Source organism: Choloepus didactylus, chromosome 10, assembly GCF_015220235.1.
Source record: "Choloepus didactylus isolate mChoDid1 chromosome 10, mChoDid1.pri, whole genome shotgun sequence".
Taxonomy (NCBI): Eukaryota; Metazoa; Chordata; class Mammalia; order Pilosa; family Megalonychidae; genus Choloepus; species Choloepus didactylus.
This window is the reverse complement of record NC_051316.1, coordinates 108,603,511-108,622,932: the sequence shown is the minus strand read 5'-3', so window position 1 is coordinate 108,622,932 and position 19,422 is coordinate 108,603,511. Positions and strand designations below refer to the sequence as shown.

General features: G+C 50.0%; 1 protein-coding gene and 1 long non-coding RNA gene across 2 annotated transcripts; one reads left to right on the top strand and one right to left on the bottom strand.

Moving 5' to 3' along the window:
- Positions 1-1,601: 1,601 nt before the first annotated feature.
- Positions 1,602-3,415, bottom strand: LOC119504896. The gene is made up of 3 exons (XR_005210650.1): positions 3,058-3,415; positions 2,573-2,636; positions 1,602-2,093 (listed from the first exon to the last, which is right to left on the bottom strand). It is a non-coding gene; the product is annotated as an uncharacterized LOC119504896 (long non-coding RNA).
- Positions 3,416-13,243: 9,828 nt separating this feature from the next.
- On the top strand, positions 13,244-17,200 carry LOC119505267 (alpha-1-acid glycoprotein-like). Its single transcript, XM_037797917.1, has 6 exons — positions 13,244-13,402; positions 13,743-13,885; positions 14,167-14,237; positions 14,934-15,041; positions 15,181-15,284; positions 17,003-17,200. Exons 1-6 carry the CDS (start codon positions 13,289-13,291, stop codon positions 17,066-17,068), a joined length of 606 nt encoding a protein of 201 aa, XP_037653845.1. The 5' UTR covers positions 13,244-13,288; the 3' UTR covers positions 17,069-17,200.
- The last annotated feature ends 2,222 nt before the right edge of the window (positions 17,201-19,422 follow it).

Genomic DNA, 19,422 nt, shown 5'->3' with positions numbered 1-19,422 from the left:
GGCACCTTGTTGCCCAATCAGGATAGGTCTCATTTTAGACATATGGCTCTGGGTGCCTGGGTGGAGGGTTTGGAGGGGCCGAACCAGAGGCAGGGAGACCTGTGCGGAGGCAAGAGGCCATGGGCTGGATGGGGGCAGGGACTAGGGCCATAAGCTGGAGGCGCTGGGTGACTCCATGGAAGTGTCTTCAGGATGCTCCTCTGGGGATGACATCTAGGGGTGATGACCCAAGAATCAGCCGTCACCTTGCACAGGAGCATGGAGATGGGGCCACTCAGAAGCTTACTTTGAGGCCTGTGCAGAGCTGACACCTGAGGCCAGAAGCCCAGCAAAGCAGGGCTGGCCTCCTCCCGGGCCCAAGAAGCACCTGATTCACAGCCTCTTGTCTTCTGTGGGAGCAGCAGCACTCAGGTGCTGAAAAACTGGGGCTGAATGATTCAGGCCATTCTACCTGCTCAGTGGCAGGTCCATAGCCCTGGAGCCCTGCCCAGTCCTGGGTCCACGCAGCCAATGCCCTTTGCCTCCCCTCCCAAGAGCCAAGCTCCACATATCCCAGACTCTAGCATCCTTTGTTAAACAGTTGGGGTCACTGCTGTGCCCATGAGCTTGAGGCTGGGGACCCTGCTGTGGGCCCCCAGCCCAGCTCCTCCCTCCCCACCTGATCAGGTTCTAGCAGATGGAACAGCCCTTGAGAGCCCAGAAAGATCTGGAACTGCAGGCTCAGCACCTATGAGAAATCTTTCCATTTCAGTGTTTCTTCTACCAAGATGCCAGTTTTCACTCTACTGGGGAGGATCAGGTGGAAAATAAAATAGAAATGGTTCCTTTGTGGGGGATAGGGCTGAGGAGAAGAGAGTGAGGAGAGTGGTGGGGATGAAGAAAAATCTAAGTGAATGAGAAACAGAATCAGAGAGGAAAAAAGTCACTTGGGTATAGGAATAGGAGAAAACTAAGAACATGGATTTTGGAGTCAACAAACGTGGTTTGAACCCTGGCTGGCAGCCCCGTGGAACCTCTTTCTCCTCAATAATAAGGGGTCACAGTGGGAACCTTGCAGACTGGCATGGGGTCTGGTGGGGTGTGACCTGCCAAGTACTCAGCTCAGGGATTGGCTTCTAGTGAATATTCATGAAACGGCAGCCGCCGTTATTGTTTGTGTTCAGAAGGAGCACTGGAAAGAGTCCAGTCCATGCTTTTGCTGACACCAACTTGCCGTGCTTTTTGAAACATCTCTGGCATCTGTAAAAAGGGGCTTGGCCAGGCAGCCTCTATTGCAGGGGCTCCTGCATGCTGGTTTATGATTCTGAGATAGGCAGTGGGAGAAAGTTGGAGAAGCAGAAGCCACTAGAAGGAGGCAGGCAGTCTGGGAACGTGTACCTCACAGGTCCCCTGGGCGAAGGGCTTGTCTGGGTGGCTACTCTCCCACCCCGCAAAGCTGACTTTAGAAACCACAAGTTGATGACACACGCCAGAAATGCAATGGGCTTTGGGAATATTTTTTTTTTTTTTTTTTTTTTTTTTTTTTTTTTTCTTTCTTTTTTTTTTTTTTTTTTTTTTTTTTTTTTTTGGTGTAAGGGCAAGATTCATTTTGCCCTCCTAACAATTATGGATTTTTAAATGCCTCAAATATACAAACATCATCTATGCACACATGTTCTTGAAATGCTGAGGTAAGCACTGCTGTGGGGTGGGGGAGCAGGAGGCAGCCTGGCCTCCAGGCCATGGACTGGGACCCAAACCAGGGCCTGGCATGTGGTGGCCACTCACCAAATGCCACAGGGATCCAGGGAGAGAGCCGGGGCCTCAGGGTGCAGGCTGGGAGGGCCGTGGCGGCACAGCTTCCTGGGGCCCTCCGTGGGTGGTCTCCATCCCAGTGGGCCTGTGGGAATAGCCTCTCCGACCGCAGGGAAGCTGGGTGCATGTCCATCCGGGGCCCCAGGTACCCCCTGGCCACCCATCACCAGGAGCAAAGACAGAGTCACTTAGTCCCGAGTTGTGCTGGTCACAAAAAGGGAGACAGGTCTGCACCACAGACCCTGGCCCTTTTCCTTCTTTTCTGTCCTCCTGAGCTGTCTCCAAGACCAGAAACAATCCTGTCTGAGGCAAGTTAGACATAGGAAAAATATCTTGCAAGCTCTGAGGCACCTTTGTACTCATTGAAGGGAGGGAGGTGGGCATCTGGTAAGAACAGTCAGGTTCCTAAAACCGGAGGTGGTTGAACAAAGTAAGATACATTATTCAACCACACAGCATGGGCCAATCACAATAACCCGTTCACAATCCTTAATTTAATGCTTATTCAACCTATTGCAACAGCTTACTTACAAGCCTTAATTTACATGTCTATTAACCAATCACAAGAATGTATAGACAACCAATTGCAATAGCCTACTTCAATACTTAATTAGAATGCCCACTCACCAATCACACTAACATCTCAAGCCCCATCTCCCTTTGTTTGATCTGTTAAAAATCCAGGTGCCATACAAGTAGCATGTGGCTCTCTCTTGAGCACACCTGCACTCACTGCTTAAGTATGTACTTTCTTTCTTCAGTCAAGTTTTCTCCTTACTTATACAGCTTGTCTCATCCTTGAATTGTTTCTTGCCGCCAGATGGAGCTCCAGGAACATCTTCCTGGTGGAGAACGGGAGCTCTGGTAACAGCTATTTTGGTGAGCCAGCCAGAAGTCCTTTCGCAGGGTAAGGAACCCCCACCCCAACCCCCACCCGCAGCCCTCCACCCCGGCCATCCTGACTGGAGCGAGCTGAGTCTGTGCGAGCTGGTAAGCCCCCTCATCGTCTTGTAATAAGCATGCAGACCCTCTTAGCCTCCGCCGGCTCACAGCGCAGCCCCTCCCTGGCCTGATCAGCAGAGCAATTCTGGCACCCACCCGGAGCCAGCACCTTCCTCTGTCGCCTTGGTCCCATGCCCGACGCCCCGGTTTCGGTTGCTGCCGAGCTGCTAGCCGGCACCACCGCGGAGAAGAAAGCCAACCCCGAAGCGAGCTGCACTCCCCTCCCCACCGTTCCCTCCCTCCGTCAGCTCCGGCACCGACCCGGGAGGAGAAAAGGGCTTGTCAGGTTTGGGGCCGGTGGGGAGGCCGCGGGAGGAGGAGGGCCCACTCCCCGGGCGCCGAGGCTTCCAGGCATTGGCCCTTTCTATCAGGGTGATGGGTGCCCTGTGAGCCCCGCCCCCGAGTTAGGGGCGCGTGTCCGAGGAGGCAGCGCAACGACCCGCCGGAGTCCTCGGCCCCTCCCGCGCTCTCTGCCCCGGAGCCGCCACCGCCAGCCAAGATGTGCAGAGCCCGGGACAGGCCAGGCAGCAGCAAACCCCGCGCCCCCGTGCGCCCGCGCCCTGCGCCCCAGCGTGTGCGCCAGGTTGCAAGCCGGGGCTGGAGGTGCAAAACCCGTGGCGGTGCGGGCGGGGGAGCCGCCAAGCTGCGCTCAGGGACTCGAGTATACGCGGAATGGGCGGCGCCCCTGGCGGAGTTTACACGCTGCCATCGGGACTAGCCGGAAGGTGGGGGCGCCCCTAGCCACTACTTTTCTCTCCGGGTCTTTCCATCTCGGAGCCGTTCTTGTTCTCCCCGGGCCCCTCGACCGCAAGCCTGCTACCTAGTGTCGGAAACTCTGCTTCGGTTGCAGTGGAGCTAGACTGGGCTACCCGCGCGGAGCTCTGCACTCCCCTTGACACGCATGTTCAAGGCGGCGGGCTGCGGCTGACAAGCCTCGCCTGGTTGCCCCGGTGGCCCCGTGGGCTCCGGTTTAAAAATTCCAGGCGCAGCCCCTGCAACTGAGCACAGCAGAGTTGAATCCTCGCACTGCATCCCGGCTTTCACCTCGGGTTGTGGTAAGAATTGGGGTAGCTAGTTGCGTGGGCAGGGGAAACTCGTTAAATAATTTTCTCTAAGCAGAAAGCTTCATTGGTCCTGCTGTGGAAATCCCAAGCGGCGGGGATTAGGGGGTAGATGGAGCAGCGGTGTGTGGAAATCAGGTTCATAACTGAGGCCCTGTGAGAAAAAGTAGGGCTTGGAATCCTGGTGTATACTGCAAAATCTGTTTGTTTTAGGGATTAGAAAATGAAGGAGACAGGGCCTTGTTCAGGAGCAGATGTAGTGAGAGAAAATTGCAGTGTTTAATAGGGGGGCTGAAATAGAAATGCAAATAATGTGCTGTGGGAGCATAACTTAACGGGATTCTACGGTGGGCTTTGCTACTCAATGGCTCTGCAAGCAAGTCTAACTCTTAACCATCTACCTAGATGCAAGAATTCATATGGAAGTGTTTTGTAAGCGTCAAAAGCACTGTGCCTGCATAAAGCCCTTTGCAAAAGAAATTTATTTAAATGTGTACCATAGATGCATAGTCATAAGAATTGGATTCAACCAATGAATATTGTTGGGGCTCTTTGCTGATGTCAGGGGATGAAGCCTCATCCAAAGGACAGAGTCATAGCACAGTTTTAAAAATAATAATAGAGTTAAACACTTGGGAAGAAAATACACTAAGGGAAGGAACAAAGGAATCCAGGGCTATATACCCATAGCTGCAGCCCTAGGTCACCATGGGGAACTGCAGAAATACTCCACTGGCTATTGTGAAAGTACTGAAGGAACTGAAAATGATAGTTGGTCAATTGAATCTCTTTTATAAAAGACAGGAAAAGTAGTCAAAAAATTTCCTATGCCCAGATGTTTATAGCTCTCTATGAAAATGAGGACCCGAGAAGAACGAATCACTTGTGTTACGCCCACGTCTTCATTTCCCTTAAAGGAAAAGCACCTGTTTGCTGAAAGACATGAGAAAATGGACCGCAAAGCCAGTTAATTGTAATAAACTACAGAAGATCACTCAGGAAGAAAAGGAAAACCCAGCTCTGTTCCAGGAGATGTTAATAAGGGCCCTAAAAAGTTTACTAATGTTAGCCCGGATTCCAGAAACTTTCAAATTTTGCTAGGCACTCATTTCATGGGCCAGTTTGCCCCTAATATTCAGAAAAAGCTGCAAAGCTCTCCGTAGTCCCACAGACTCTCACTAATAACCTGTTAAAACGGCCTTTTTTGTCCTGAACAGTCAAGATGAGGCCAAAGAGGAGGAGAAGGCAATGAGAGGGAAGCAGAAAACCAGAGTACAGGCTCAGTTTAGTGCAGTCACTGCTAAAAGCACCCTGCCCCTGGCAAGTTACCCAAATCATGGCTCCAGGCCACAAGAGCCTCCCTTCAACTGTGAATCAGACGGTCACTGGCTTAGAAGGCCAGAAACCCCTAGGCACCCTTCAACCTCAGGACCCGCCGAGGCTTGCCCCAGGTGCCACCAACATAGGCTAAGGCCCAGGGACTGCACCATCTCCAGAGGAATGGGGTGGAGGTGCAAGACGGTCCATAGAGCCCTACTTGGGGCAAGTGAAAAAACCAAAAGTGCCCGAGGCCACGTATAGCTCTGCCAACTTCACATCTGACCTTTAACCTAAAGGAGACTTTTGACACTCTTCCAGGCAGGTAAAATTATTAATTTCTTAATTAACACTAGAGCCACTCTGTCCTGAACTGCCACTCTAAGCCTACCTCCACGCAAACTTAGTTATGGAAGGTGACAGTAAAGCCAAAATTAAAACCTCCACTACCCTTCTTCTTTGTAATCACAAGAACATTCTGATATCCCTTCAATCTCTTATTGTCCCCGAATGCCCTAAACCCCCTCTAGGGGAAAATCTTCACTCCCAGGGGGGCAACATTAAGACTAGTAAACCTGGCTAGTGTTTACCCCTTGTTTACCCCGAGGCCCCTGCTGGATCAAGGCCTCTGGGCATCCCAAGGGAAATCCTTAAGCAAAGAAACTAACTGTATGGGATGAGGGCTTTCCAGAGCAAGCCCGCTGAGTAGCAGTCCTAGATCTTTAAAATGCTTTCTATATTCCTCATCACCCTGACTCTCCATACCTAATTGCTTTTAAATGGTGGGGACTTAATACAGTTCCTGCCCTGCTCACTTAGGGCTGACAAGGGTTTTGAAATAATCCTCATACCTGTTCACAGTCCTTAATTTCAATGCTTATTCAGCCTACTGCAACAGCTTAGTTACAAGCCTTAATTCATATGTTCATTAACCAATCACAATAATGTATACTCCCATAATGTTGACAGCCCCTTTCAACATGGACAAGTTAGGGTGGTCACTGCCTAGACATCCCTGAAGATCGGGAAAGTGATTAAACTAGAGGAAGGGGTAGCAACAGATAAGATAGGATTTAACAAAGGATTATGAATACTGAATCCCTATATAATTTTCTTTTTCTTAGTTGCTAGGGTATTAGAATAGCTAGAAGGAAAGAACTGAAATGGTAGAACTGTAACCCATAACATTCTTTGAAATTTGCTGTATATCTTAAATTGTAATTTGAAAGTTATCACCTTTTTATGTATATGTTATGGTTCACAATAAGGAAATAACAAACTGTTGAACTGTGACCCATAATATTCTTTGAAATTTGCTGTCTAAATACTTGTTAAATTGCACTTGGGAAGTTTTCACTTCTATATATATATGTTATATTCCACAAAAAAAGAATAAAAAGAATATAGACAACCAGTCACAATAGCCTACTTCAATACTTAATTAGAATGTTTACTCACCAATCACACTAACATCTCAAACCCCACCTCACTTTGTTGGATCTGTTAAAACCCATGTGCCAAACAACGTGTGTGTGTCTCTCTTGAGCATACCCAAAGTGACCGCTTGAGCGTGTACTTTCTTTCTTGCTTCAATAAACTTTCCTCACTTGCTTTTACCTGCTTGTCTCATCCTTGAATTCTTTCTTGCGACAAGACAGCAAGCCTGGAATGGAGCTCCAGTAACATCTTGCTTGACTAGAACAGAGCTCCAGTAACAAGTTTAAAAAATGATCTGTCAGTTCACGTGTAAATATATCTTATTAGACAGAGCGGGAAAGTGCAGAGAGGAAAAAACCCTTCCAGAGGCTCAGGCTGGACAGAGGGTGCCTCAGTCCCCTCTCCGCCTTCAGGAGGCTGGTCCCCCAAGAAGTTATTCTCTGGATGACCCGCGATGCCCCCTCCCTTGAAAAACCCAGACTGAGCAGGCGGGGCCTGTGCTGGGGGTCGCCTCCTGCTGGGGGGTTCTCTGGGCTCCTTTGGGCCTCCAGCTCCGGCCGACCCCTGGACCCTTGGCCTACAGCAGCGGCGGGCTGCTGGGCCCTCCTGCCGCCCACCCATCTCTGAGCCGCGAGGGGGTCAGAAGAGGCAGGAGCCCCGTGGGCTGCGGGCCTGGTGCAGGGCGGCCAGCAGGGAGTGGCTCATGTGCCTGGTGGTGGTGCAGACGCTCCTGGCGGCCCTCACGGCGCGGCTCAGGGCCTCACTGAGCTCCTCCAGGTCATCCAGGGGGAGCTGGGCGAGCGGCCGGGAGGAGGCTGTGGGCGGCCACTCTGCAGCAGCTCGGGCTGTGGGGGCTGAGGTAGGTCCTGGGGGTGTGGAGTACCTGAGGAGACAGGGAGGCGGCTCGTGAACCTGGAGAAAGCTGGGAGAGCCAAAGAGGCCTGGGTTGGGACCCAGTACTAACCCCCAGCTGAGTTACTGGCCTCCACTCTCTGTACAGTGTTTTTTCATCCCTAAAATGGGAGCAACAAACACCTACCTTGAGGAACTCGGAAGGATGAGGGGCACTAATAAAGGTGAGAAGGCCTGGCCTGGAACAGGTGCTCATGAATAGGCACTTCAGCTACCGGAACGTGGAACAAGCATCTGTTGACCAACCACCATATGCAGACCGTGTACCAGGCCGGATGATGGAAGGGACGGGAACCCAGTCCTCTGAGAGCTTCTAACCTGAAAGCCAGGATTTTGGGGGACCCAGGACCACACCAGGCTCTGCAGCCAAACCCCCTTCACTGAAGGGGTCATGGCATGTGGCCCCATTTGCCAAACGTGGAGCCTCGGAGAAATGTGGGAACAACTAGGATTCAGTGGGAGGTGAAGGGTCTGGTGCTCCTCATCCAGGGCAGGTGGGGGGAAAGGTCTTCTCTCAGTCTGGACTTGCAGGAATGGGGTGTGGTTTCTAGTGCTGGGTGACAGGGGCTGAGAGACCATGGGTTAAGGCCCAGATGTCTCTAGGTGACTACTGCATTCAGACAGGGCTACCAAGGAAACCTTCAGTGAGCAAGAAGGGGGCATGGCCTTTGGGTTATGGAATACATGGGGACGGGATAGAGGCATTTCACATAAATAGGGCAGGACTGAGCTTGGGAGGACCTGGCTTGAGTCATTCAGTGGCCTCTTCCTTGGCACACTGTGGGGGCTCAGCAAATTCTGGTTTTCTTCCTGTGCCTCTACTTTCTAACTTCTGTTAACTGCACAGTGCATATAAAGGGCTTTACCAGGATCTGAACAGACATTTCTCAAAAGAAGATATGCAAAGGGTCAACAGGTACATGAAAAGATGCTCAACATCATTAGCCATCAGGGAAATGCAAATGAAAACCACAATGAGATGGCACTTCACACACTTCACTCCCACCACTATGGCAAAAATATAAAGGACAGACAACAACAAGTGTTGATGAGGATGTGGAGAAACTGGAACCCTCACACACGGCTGATGGGAATGTAAAATGCTGCAGGCATTTTGGAGAACAGACTTGCAGTTCCTCAAAAGGTTAAACACAGTGCCTAGACCAGGGCTAGTGCCCTCTTCCCCGGTATCCAGGTGCCAGGCTCTGAGACCATGTGCTTTGCCAGCAGTGTCTCATTTATTCTGTTGGCATCATTATCCTTATTTTATAGATGAGGAAGGAAGTGTAGCTTGCAGGAGCCGAGTGACGTGGAGGCAGTGTAACTTGCTGGCCTCAACAGCTCAGGCCCTGGAGGCCGGTGCCCGTAGCCCGGCTAATCTCCTTGGCTAGTAGGGTGACCTGGGCAAGTTATTTCACCTTTCCAGGCTTCCATTTCCCCACCTAAAGTGGCATTTTCCACTCCTCCCAGGGTGGCCATGGAGATCAGTGGGAAAGTTAGCTACAAGGCCGTGTGCACTGTCTGGCTTTGCTGAGTGCTCTGCCATGTCAGCACCTTGGCCCAGGGTTGGGGAGCTGGGGAGCGGCAGCGCTGGGCCTCACACCCACACTTGCCCTGGGCCAGCGCCTCTGCCCTGTGCTGATGGGCACACAGGGGAGGCTGATAAACACCATCTGGGGGAATGAACAGGCTTTCTGAGTCCAATAAGCAACAGCCTCCCCTAGGGACTATCTGGTGAAATTTTGGGTTCCCACTTACCCCCACTTTCTGTTATTTTGATGACCAGCTTGGCCTGAAAGTCACCCAAAGCTTCCCGCAGGGCAGACACTAGAATAAACCCCTCCTGGCTGGAGAGCCCCCGGTGCAGGCTGTAAGCGGATGGCCGGCAGGTGGCAGCACAGGCCCACTGAGCTTTTAAAGGGCCGCTCTGGTCTGAGCCACTGAGCATGCTCAATCCTGCTGACCAGCGGCTGGACAAACTTCAAGGCAACCTCAGCCCAAATTCTAGGAGCATTAGAAGCACTAGGGTTTGCTGGCCACCTTGGATGTGCTGTGGACCTTCCATCAAGTTCACTGAATACTCACCACAATCCATTTCACAGAGGAAGAAACAGAAACAGAAGAACAGTCAAATAAATCCCAGAATGTCTGCAGCGCGGTGTTGGGAAAGTGCAGGAGGGGCAGGTGGAGAGGGAGAGGCTGGCAGGTGGGCTCCAGTCCCAACTTCTGGACCGGAATCTTACCCTGGGAAGCTTATGACTTCTCCCGTGTGTCAGTTTCTCTCTCTGCAAAATGGGGATGGTGTGTCCTGTCCTGCTTGCCAAGCAAAGATAGAGTCAATCATTGCGGGGTAAACTATATGAAATTGATAATATTCCAGTGCTTTTTGACCTATAAAATTGACAGTTTGAAATTGACAATTTCAAACCCCAAATGACAATTTCAATAACAAATTTCCTGTGCTCCCACCATGAGCCAGGTACACTCTAAGTGTGACACACTTTCACCTCACGCACAACCTGTGTGACACACATTATTTCCCTGGATTTTCAGAGGTGGGCAAGGAGGCCCAAAGAAGTTACATAAGTTGCCAAAATGACACAAGAGGATTTGAACTTGAGCAAACCTATTTGGTGGGTATTTTCTCAGCTGAGACACAGAGCTCCTATTAGGACGGTTTGCTCTTTTCTTCGGGGTCGTGCATTAGGAAAGAGATCACATGTTTGTCACCAAAGCTAAACCCTTGCCTTGGTGACAAAATATTCAAATAGGCTTTCTCCAGAAATGAAGGAGCTTTGATGGATGCATTTCCAATTCCCTAAAGCTGACTTGCTGTGTGACCCTTCACCATGTCATCTTACCTCTCTGAGCCATCATTTTAGATCTCATCTCTATGAAGGAAACATTCTATTTTCTTCAATCCAGCATAGACATATTTTTGCATTTTGATGTCTTTAGAAGTGGGATGTAATCTGCAATTACTGATGTATTTCTTTAATTCTGCATTCTTTCTTTCTTGGCTCCCCACCCCAGCTTGTCCTAAATGGATGGTGACAGTTATGATGATTAGGAGAGTCTTGGAAGCAGATTTGTTCCACTGAATGTGCATTTTATAAACGAAACTGCTTTAACCTTCATAACAACTGGATGAAGTGGGTACTATGATTAGCCTCATTTTAGAGATGGAAAACTTGACACACGTTGCAGAGAAGTAACTTACCCAGGACCACACAGCTAGCAAGTGGTCGATCCAGCCTAGCTCTTCACCACCACCCTGCGCTAATTGATGTGTCTTCTTGGTTTGTCCATTCCACCCCTCCCTAAACTCCAAAGCAGTGGCTGTCTACAATGTCAGCAGCAGCATCACCCTCAAATCATCAGGACATTTCAATGCCGTGGCCTTTTGCTTCAAGAATAAGCAGTACAACATGTTGAGAATTGTCTGCCTGGGACCTGAACGGTGTTGGTCTTGAAAATGGGTGTTTCGGGCTGTGGGTCATTCTGTGCCAGGACGTGCCACCAGTTCCCAAGTGACAGAGGTGCTCATGTGTTATTTAATAAACTCTTTGTGTGTGTGTGTGTGTGTGTGTGTGTGTGTGTGTGTGTGTGTCTGTGTGTCTGTGTTGTATGTGGGGCCCTCTAAAGCTCAGGATTCTGATATCCTTACAGGATGTGCAGCCTCTCCTTGAAATAAACAGTGTCAGGGCTCTGTCCTCCGTCTTCTCACACTGGACCACTGCTCCAGCCTCCACTTGCCCTTCCAGGCTATTCTCCCACCATGTCCCCATGTCCTTACTGCAGACGGACAGAGCGATCTCTCTAAAGAGCACATCTCGTGATGTCACCCTCAACCCACTTGACATCTTTCAATATCTCCTGCGTGCCCCAGAGTCCCACCACACCCCTCAGCCTGGCTCCCATGCCCTGCACGCTTGGCCTCCCGCCAACCTCTCCACCATTGACCCGGGAATTTTCGTCTGCATCATCTGTTCCAGCCCCACAGAACTTCCATTCCTTGACACGCTACACCCTCACCTGCACTCCTCCCCTCCCGATAAGCTCCACTTTTTCAAGAATCAAACTAAATCCGTGCAAATTCAAAAACCAAACTGAGCTGGCAAAATATAAAGAAAAAATGGGGAATTCCAGTTCTGACAAGGATGTGGAGAGAGTCTCACTGATGCATCGCTACACTGGGAGGGCATTAAGAATCATTATGTGTTTTTTTTATTTGCCTTGTTTTTGCTTTCTCTGCTTTGGGGGAGGGTTTTTTAAAAAATGGACATTATTGAGGTACAGTTTGCATATAGTAAAATGCATACATTTCAGGTTTACAGGTCAGTAGGTTTTGAGAAATCTCTATATATGGAGGACCAACACCACAATGAAAATATAGAACTGCCACCCCTTGCAGAAAGTTCTCTTGTGCCCTTTTGCAGTCAAACCCCACCACCCCACCCCCCACCCTAGCATACCCCTGGTTGGATTTCTATCACTAGCGTTGAGATCCGACCATTGTAGAATTTCATATAAATGGAAACGTAATATTACCCTGTTACCTGTTTTCTTTTTGCTCAGCATAACATTTTTAAATTCGCATCAGTAGTTCATTCCTTTTATTGCTAAGCAATATTTCATTTTATAGAAATGCCACAATTTTTTTCCTATTTACCTGTTGATGAACATTTTTGTTGTTTCTAGTTTTTGGCTATTGTGAATAATGCCACTATGAACATTCATGTCCACTTCTAGTGGACATGTGGTTTTCTTTTTCTTGCTACTATGGAATATTTCGGGAGTACTTTGGTTGCTGTCTGACATCCAGACAAAACTCAAAATACAAAATGCTGTAGACATGCAGAGAGAACATGATGAAGTGAATGAAAGATTTTGTATCCAAGAAAATTATAACTACAGGCTACAATAAAACATGAACTATGATGCAAAATATGAGAAATGAGTGAGAATACAAAATTGTAAGTATTTGATAATAATACTCTTTGAAAGCATTAATTCACGTGGGGAAATATTTGAGTGCATCAGATAGGAATGCAAATGGGCAGGACTCATTTCAGAGCATTTATTGCATTTTCTAGTTGTTGATCACTGCTCCTTGATGGGGGAATGTTGGAGAAAAGACAGACAGGCTCCTGCTTGAATGGCCCGGGGTGGGGATGAGCGTGGACTTACTGTCTTCTTTTAGATGTTGGGAATTGGTTCAAGTAATCTATTTCCTAGCAATAAGACAGTCAACTTAGATGTCGCCTTCTTTTGGAAATGTTCCTGCTTCCAGAGCTGGAACCACTCTCAGTGGGAACTGAATCCCCAAACCCCGAAATCCCCAGGCTATCCAACCAGGAGACGCTAAGGCACCATCGGCACTTGATTTACTGCTGGGTCCCCCTCACGAAAACCATGAGATTGCTGAGTGGCTGACTCCTGTAATGTAATTTGTGGACTAAAAATATTTCATATCACTCCAGCCCTGCACCCATCCCAGCCTTGAATAAGCCAGACCCCTCAGTCCTTCGAAACCCCTTGGCCAAAGGGGACCCAAATTAGACCTGGGCTTCGGGGTTTCACCTGGAGCTGCCTTAGGGGAAAGGAGGGAGGGTTTTGTGCAAGGCATTTCCCAACCATCCCCGGATTGTGTCACAGCCCCAGAGGACCCTGCTGGGCCCTGCCTGCCCCCCCACAGCTGGTATAAAGGTCACTGTACCCACTGGCCGCACATCTGGGCAACTCCAGGTGCCTCCTGCCGCAGCATGACGCTACCCTGGGCCCTCGCAGCTCTGAGCCTCCTTCCCCTGCTGACCACCCAGGACCCCAGGTGTGCCTTCCTGAAGACCGTGCCGATCACCGATGCTTTCCTGGAGAGGGTGAGACCCAGACCCGGCGTCTCTGGGCTGCCCTCCCCCTGCTGGCTTCTGACTCTACCCTTCCCCTCCTGGATCCTGGGGTGAAATCCATGGAAATTCAGGAAGCATCTCCTGCCTCCAAACTCAGAAGCTCCATTCTGAGGTGTCAGCAGGGGCACTTCTGTGCTGGGCATGGAGGGGCGTCCCGAGAGATGCCTGGCTCGTGGCACGAGCTCCTGCACGTCCAACTCCCCACCTGGGCTCTCTCTGCTTCCCTGTTTGCAAAAGTGGGGAGGATATGCCTGAACCCCTCAAGGACTCAGCCTCTAGCTCCCCGTTATTTCTCCCGCCTTTCCCCCAGCTCTCCGGCAAGTGGTTTTTCATCGCCGCAGTCTTACGCAACCCTGAGTTCAAGAAGATGACTAGGCCAGTCCAGGCAGCCTTCTTTTACATTGACCCCAACCTGAAGGAAGACACCCTACTTCTCAGAAACTACCAGACCATGTGAGATCCCCACAAGCCAGCCCTCTGCACCCACCCCACCCCCCACCCCCTGCCACACACACACACATCCCCAAGGTGCCAGCTCTGGGATCTCCTTGGAGCAGCAGGAATATGGGAGCAAGTACCCCCCCTCCCTGGCCTCGCTCTGTGTCCCCACCCGTGGAGTGGGAGGGCTGACTGGAATCTCTGCCTGAACCTTGTCCCTTCTTTACTGTCCTGAGTGCCTGTCCTTCTCTCCTTGACCATTTGACCCTGTCATCTCACTTTGTGTCTGAATTTAGCGAGGACCAGTGCATCTACTTTGTCAGCTCTATGGCCATCCAGCGGCAGAACGGAACCTCTTCTAAGAGTGGTGAGCCTGAGCATCAGCCTTGGGGGCTGTGTGCAGAGGGGAGGACCATGTACAGGCTGCAGAGCCCAGAGGAGGAGGCTGGGGCTAAAGAGAACATAGGAGGGGCTCCCGGCTTATATCTCTGTGGCCCTGGCGCCCGTGCATGCAGTGATCAACGAAAAGTCACCACCAATTCTAAGCTTTTCCTATGCCAGGCACTGCTCAAAGTGCTGTACATGAATCAACTGAATTAATAGCCCTAAGAGGACATGACATGATCCTGCTAATTTACGGATAAGGAGTCAGAGGCACAGAGAAGTCAAAGGCTTTCCCTGAGGTCACACAGCTTGTAATTAGAACTGGGACTCAGACCCAAGGCTGGGTCAAGACCTGTCTTTCTCTTAGTCACTCTGAGATCCTCTGGAAGTGGAGGGTGGCAGCCCGTGTATTGGGCGGACAGTGGTTTCATGCATGTCCCAGTCATCACTATGGAACAGCATCAAGTAGGGACAGACAAATGCCAGTGCAGCTGAACTGGCCCCACTTACCTGCCTCAATTTCTCCTCCCTGAACCTCAGTCTCCTCATCTGTAAAATGGGGAGAGAAACTGGGGACTCACTGGTTGGCTGAGTGAGCCTGGGCACGCCCAGGGGTCCTCATGTAATAGGGGACCCTGCCCTGCTCTCGGGCTCACCCTGAGGCTCTTTTCCTTTCCAGTGCAGGACAGAGGACCATTTATCCACCTTAGGCTCGTCAAGGACCCTGAGACCTTCATAACGTTAGTCTTCCCGGAAGATGAGCAGAACCGGGGACTAGGCTTCTACGGTAGGCACACATGGCAGCCCCTTACTTCAAACTCACCCAGGCTCACCCACCCCTGGGGTGGCCCACAGACCCCAGCCCTGCCTGGCCTCGCGCCTGGATCTCCCAGCATCCTCACCCAGGCCCCTCCCACCCCCTCCAGCCAGGAAGCAGGAGGTGACCAAGGAACAACTGAGCAAGTTCCAGGAAGCCCTCAAGTGCCTGGGCCTGCAGGACGATGAAATCCTGTACTTGGATGGGAAAAAGGTGAGTGCAAGAGGGCCCAGCTGTGTCCAGTGCCGGCCTGGGGTTGGGCCTGCTGTCAGCAGTCCTGGAGGGCAGGAGAGGGATGGCCACTAGCTCAGGCTGCACAGCACAGCAGGGCTTCCTGTTTGAAGCTGGGACAGCCAAGCTTCCTGGAGGCCTGGGGGTGCTGGGTGAGAGCCCTTGTGGGGAAAGACACTGTGCAATCAGGAAGGATGCCCAGAGCAGGTGGGAGGATTTGCAAGGCAAACTGGAGGGGAGCAGTCCAGCTAAGGTGTGGTGGGGGGAGGAGTGGAACAGACTCACCCTAGGCAGTGTCATTTGCCATTTCCTGCTCTCCATTGTCCTTTGCTCTCATTGTTTGCTTTTATTACCTGTGCAATGGGGAATGGGAATTGTGGATTCTTTGTCATCCAAACTGCAGCAAGTCCAGGATCACGTGTGATTTTTGCATAACCGAGAATTACCTGCTAAATATCTCCTTAATAGTTTTCTTCAAACTCATGATAAATGCAAGGCTTTTCTTTTTTTTTTTTTCTTTTTTTTATCTTCATTTTATTGAGATATATTCACATACCACGCATTCATACAAAACAAATTGTACTTTTGATTGTTCACAGTACCATTACATAGTTGTACATTCATCACCTAAATCAATCCCTGACACCTTCATTAGCACACACGCAAAAATAACAAGAATAATAATTAGAGTGAAAAAGAGCAATTGAAGTAAAAAAGAACACTGGGTACCTTTGTTTGTTTGTTTCCTTCCCCTATTTTTCTACCCATCCATCCATAAACTAGACAAAGTGGAGTGTGGTCCTTATGGCTTTCCCAATCCCATTGTCACCCCTCATAAGCTACATTTTTATACAACTCTCTTCGAGATTCATGGGTTCTGGGTTGTAGTTTGATAGTTTCAGGTATCCACCACCAGCTACCCCAATTCTTTAGAACCTAAAAAGGGTTGTCTAAATTGTGCATAAGAGTGCCCACCAGAGTGACCTCTCGGCTCCTTTTGGAATCTCTCTGCTACTGAAGCTTATTTCATTTCCTTTCACATCCCCCTTTTGGTCAAGAAGATGTTCTCCGTCCCACGATGCCAGGTCTACATTCCTCCCCGGGAGTCATATTCCACGTTGGCAAGGCTTTTCTTTAAACCCATGTTTAATGCAAGGCTTTATTTGTTCTTGTAATATGCAACATTATCTGTGGAATCACAGGGCTGATGAGCTGGTTACACTTTTTTTAATATACATGAAATAATTTCGTAACTATTAAAATGAAAACACCTCCATCCATTTGCACTTTTGCCTACGGGGTGGGGGGCAAGCTACTTCCTGCAGAGAAGACCACCTGGTTGACAGCCTGCCTCCCCCATCTTTTGGCCAGATGACCTCAGACAGGTGATGGGCCATGCTGAGCCTGTTTCATCCTCTGTGATATGTGTTGAAGTTGTGAAGAACCCAGGAGACTCTGCCTCAGGGCCTAGCAGGTTGGAAGTACTCAGTATAGGACAGTGGTTCAGGGTCTGGTCTCCTATTTTGGAAACGAATGAGCTGAGGCTTAGAAAGGGACTGTGACTTCCCCAAGGTCACCCAGCTTGGAAGTGACAGAGGCAGAGTTGGGAGCCGGGCGGGGCTGGTTCCAGAGTCCAGAGTTTATTCCATCCCCAAGGAAAAAATTTTTCCTCCCCCACAACTGAGACTTCTCCCCACTAGGATCTGTGCAGGCCTCTGGAGAAACAGCACGAGGAGGAGAGGAAGAAGGGAAACATGGAGTCCTAGGACACAAGGAAAAACTGAGACAGAGTTGGGGGTGGGCGCCCTCGGATATCTGGGTCCATCCTCATCTACCACCAGTTTTCGTCTCTCAGATCTTTCCTCTCTTGCATTAATAAAGCTTCTGCATTTAGGAAAGACTGGGTGTTAGGTGTTCGTTCATTCATTCATTCATTCATTTGAGGCCTTTCCCTTGTCGAGCCCTGGCTGGCATTGGATAAGACACTGCCCCTGGCGGAAGGAGCCCCTGGTGTAAAACTCGCCATATGCAGGCTGGATGATGATACGTGCCATGTGCTGTGAGGGCCCAGTGTGGGGAAGTTTCCTTCTGCAGAGAGGCAGTCTGGGAGGGCTTCCTGGAAGGGGCATCTGAACCATCAGTGTAGGGAGATTAGAAGCTACATAAAACCTGCTGTTCCCCCTGACAGACAAGGACCTGAGAAGAGAGTCCCCAAGTAGGAGCTGTGGGTAAGGGGCAGTGGGAAGCCAGACCCGTTGGTGCCCAATCAGGACAGGTATCATTTTAGACATATGGCCCTGGCCGTCTGGGGAGGAATGTTTGGAGGGGGTGGACCAGACATAAGAAGATCTGTGCAGAGGCTTCTGTGTCCATCTTGGCAAGAGGCCATGGGCTGGCCTGGTTCAGGGACCTGGGGCATAAGCTGAAGGCACTGGGTGACTCCACAGAAGTGGCCTCAGGGTGCTCCCCTGTGAGACCCAGTGCAGGAGACAACATCCTGGTGCAAGACCTGAAAAACAGCCAGCACCTTCCACATGTTTGAAGATGGGGCCATGTTTCAGGCTCATTTTGAGGCCTGTGCAGAACTGAGCACCTGAGGCCAGGAGCCCAGAAAAGGAGGACTGGTGTCTTCCCAGGCCCAGAGGGGCGCCTGATTCACAGCCTCTTGTCTTCTGTGGAAGGCAGCACTCAGGTGGCTGAAAAATTGAGGCTGAATTGCAGCTGCTATTATTTTCTACAATCTGAATGAGCACTGGAAAGAGAGTCCTATTTGTGCTTTTGCTGACACCAAATTACTGTGGGTCTGGAAACATCTCTGGCCTGTTTAAAGATAAAAGAGGTTTGATGCCTCTATTGCAGGGCCCCTCCAGACTGATAGTTTATAATTCTGAGATAGGCAGTAGAGGAAAGGTAGTGTGGCAGCCCAGGGGTCAGCACCCACACCCTCCCTTAGGGAAAAGGATGGAGCCTTGAGCATGCAGCAACTGTGACCAGAGCACAGACATTGAAGGTCATTGAGCCTAATCACTGTTGCTAAACAACTTTCATGAGAGTCACCTGAGGTTTCTTTGTAGCCAAATCTAGTGAGGTTCTGCTGAGCTTTATATGGCACTCTTCTTCCTCTTGTTGGCACAGATCATTGACTTCCATTTCCCAACCATTTGCCATTGGGAAAAAGCCTCCTGTAAGTAAGACCCTAATTAAAATTCATGAGCAACTTTCTGCCTGGCATATTCTTTGGCCTTGGGGTTGAGTCAGGCTGGGGCATTTGGTGAGCCAGCCAGGAGTCCCATGAACCCCTGTCTGCAGAAGGCATGAATACTGGCAAGGGAGGATTCCCCAGGGAAACCCTGGAATGGCTTGCAACATCCATGTGGGGTGAGGTGGCTACCCTTCTAGATGAATGGGGACCACCGAGGGAGTATGGAGATGCTCATAACTCCACAGCTGGACTAATAGCCCTCCTGTAACAAGCTACAGGAGATTTGGGATTTCATAAGAAAAAGGAAAGCTGCCGGGCCACCACAGCTGTAGCCTGGCCACTCTTGGAGGCCTTGTGATCAGCTGCAGAAGAGGCCTTGTTGGCCAAAGCAGCAGTTTGCCGCCTGAATGAGGAACTTAAGTTAGAGAGGGATATGCAGGTAGCGTAAGCAGAGTTGAAAGATGCTTTCAATGAGAGGCTACGCTAAGTAGATGAAAATTTGGAAATATTAACTTGTCGTTATTCTTGGGTAAGGGGGTGGAAGTTACCTAAATTTTGAGTAAGACATATTTCAACTTCCCCTGACTGGTATCCTAAAGGTTGGGACCCAGTGGATTTCTATTCAAGTGATGAGAATTCCAAGTCTGACTGGGAGAAGGAGGATGAAGTATGTAAATTTGTTTGCCCTCTAGTCAGACGTAAGATTAAGTCAGAGCATGTCCCATGATGGTATGACGTCACTGATGCAGCTGCATCCCCGGCTGCACCCACTGAGCAAAGAACACATTACAATGCATGATTTTACCACTTCTGAATTATAAGAAATTAGGACTCAGTATAGGCAAAAACCTAAAGAACTTTTATCAAATTGGCTACTGCGATTGGGGGATACTGGTACAGACAGTGTACAGCTCTCAG

Bases quoted from the DNA above. Each gene is read 5' to 3' on its own strand.
- LOC119505267 (XM_037797917.1), top strand. From the start codon at position 13,289: ATGACGCTACCCTGGGCCCTCGCAGCTCTGAGCCTCCTTCCCCTGCTG. The intron at 15,042-15,180 runs GTAGGCACACAT...CACCCCCTCCAG, and splicing joins CCGGGGACTAGGCTTCTACG to CCAGGAAGCAGGAGGTGACC. The intron at 15,285-17,002 runs GTGAGTGCAAGA...TCTCCCCACTAG, and splicing joins TGTACTTGGATGGGAAAAAG to GATCTGTGCAGGCCTCTGGA.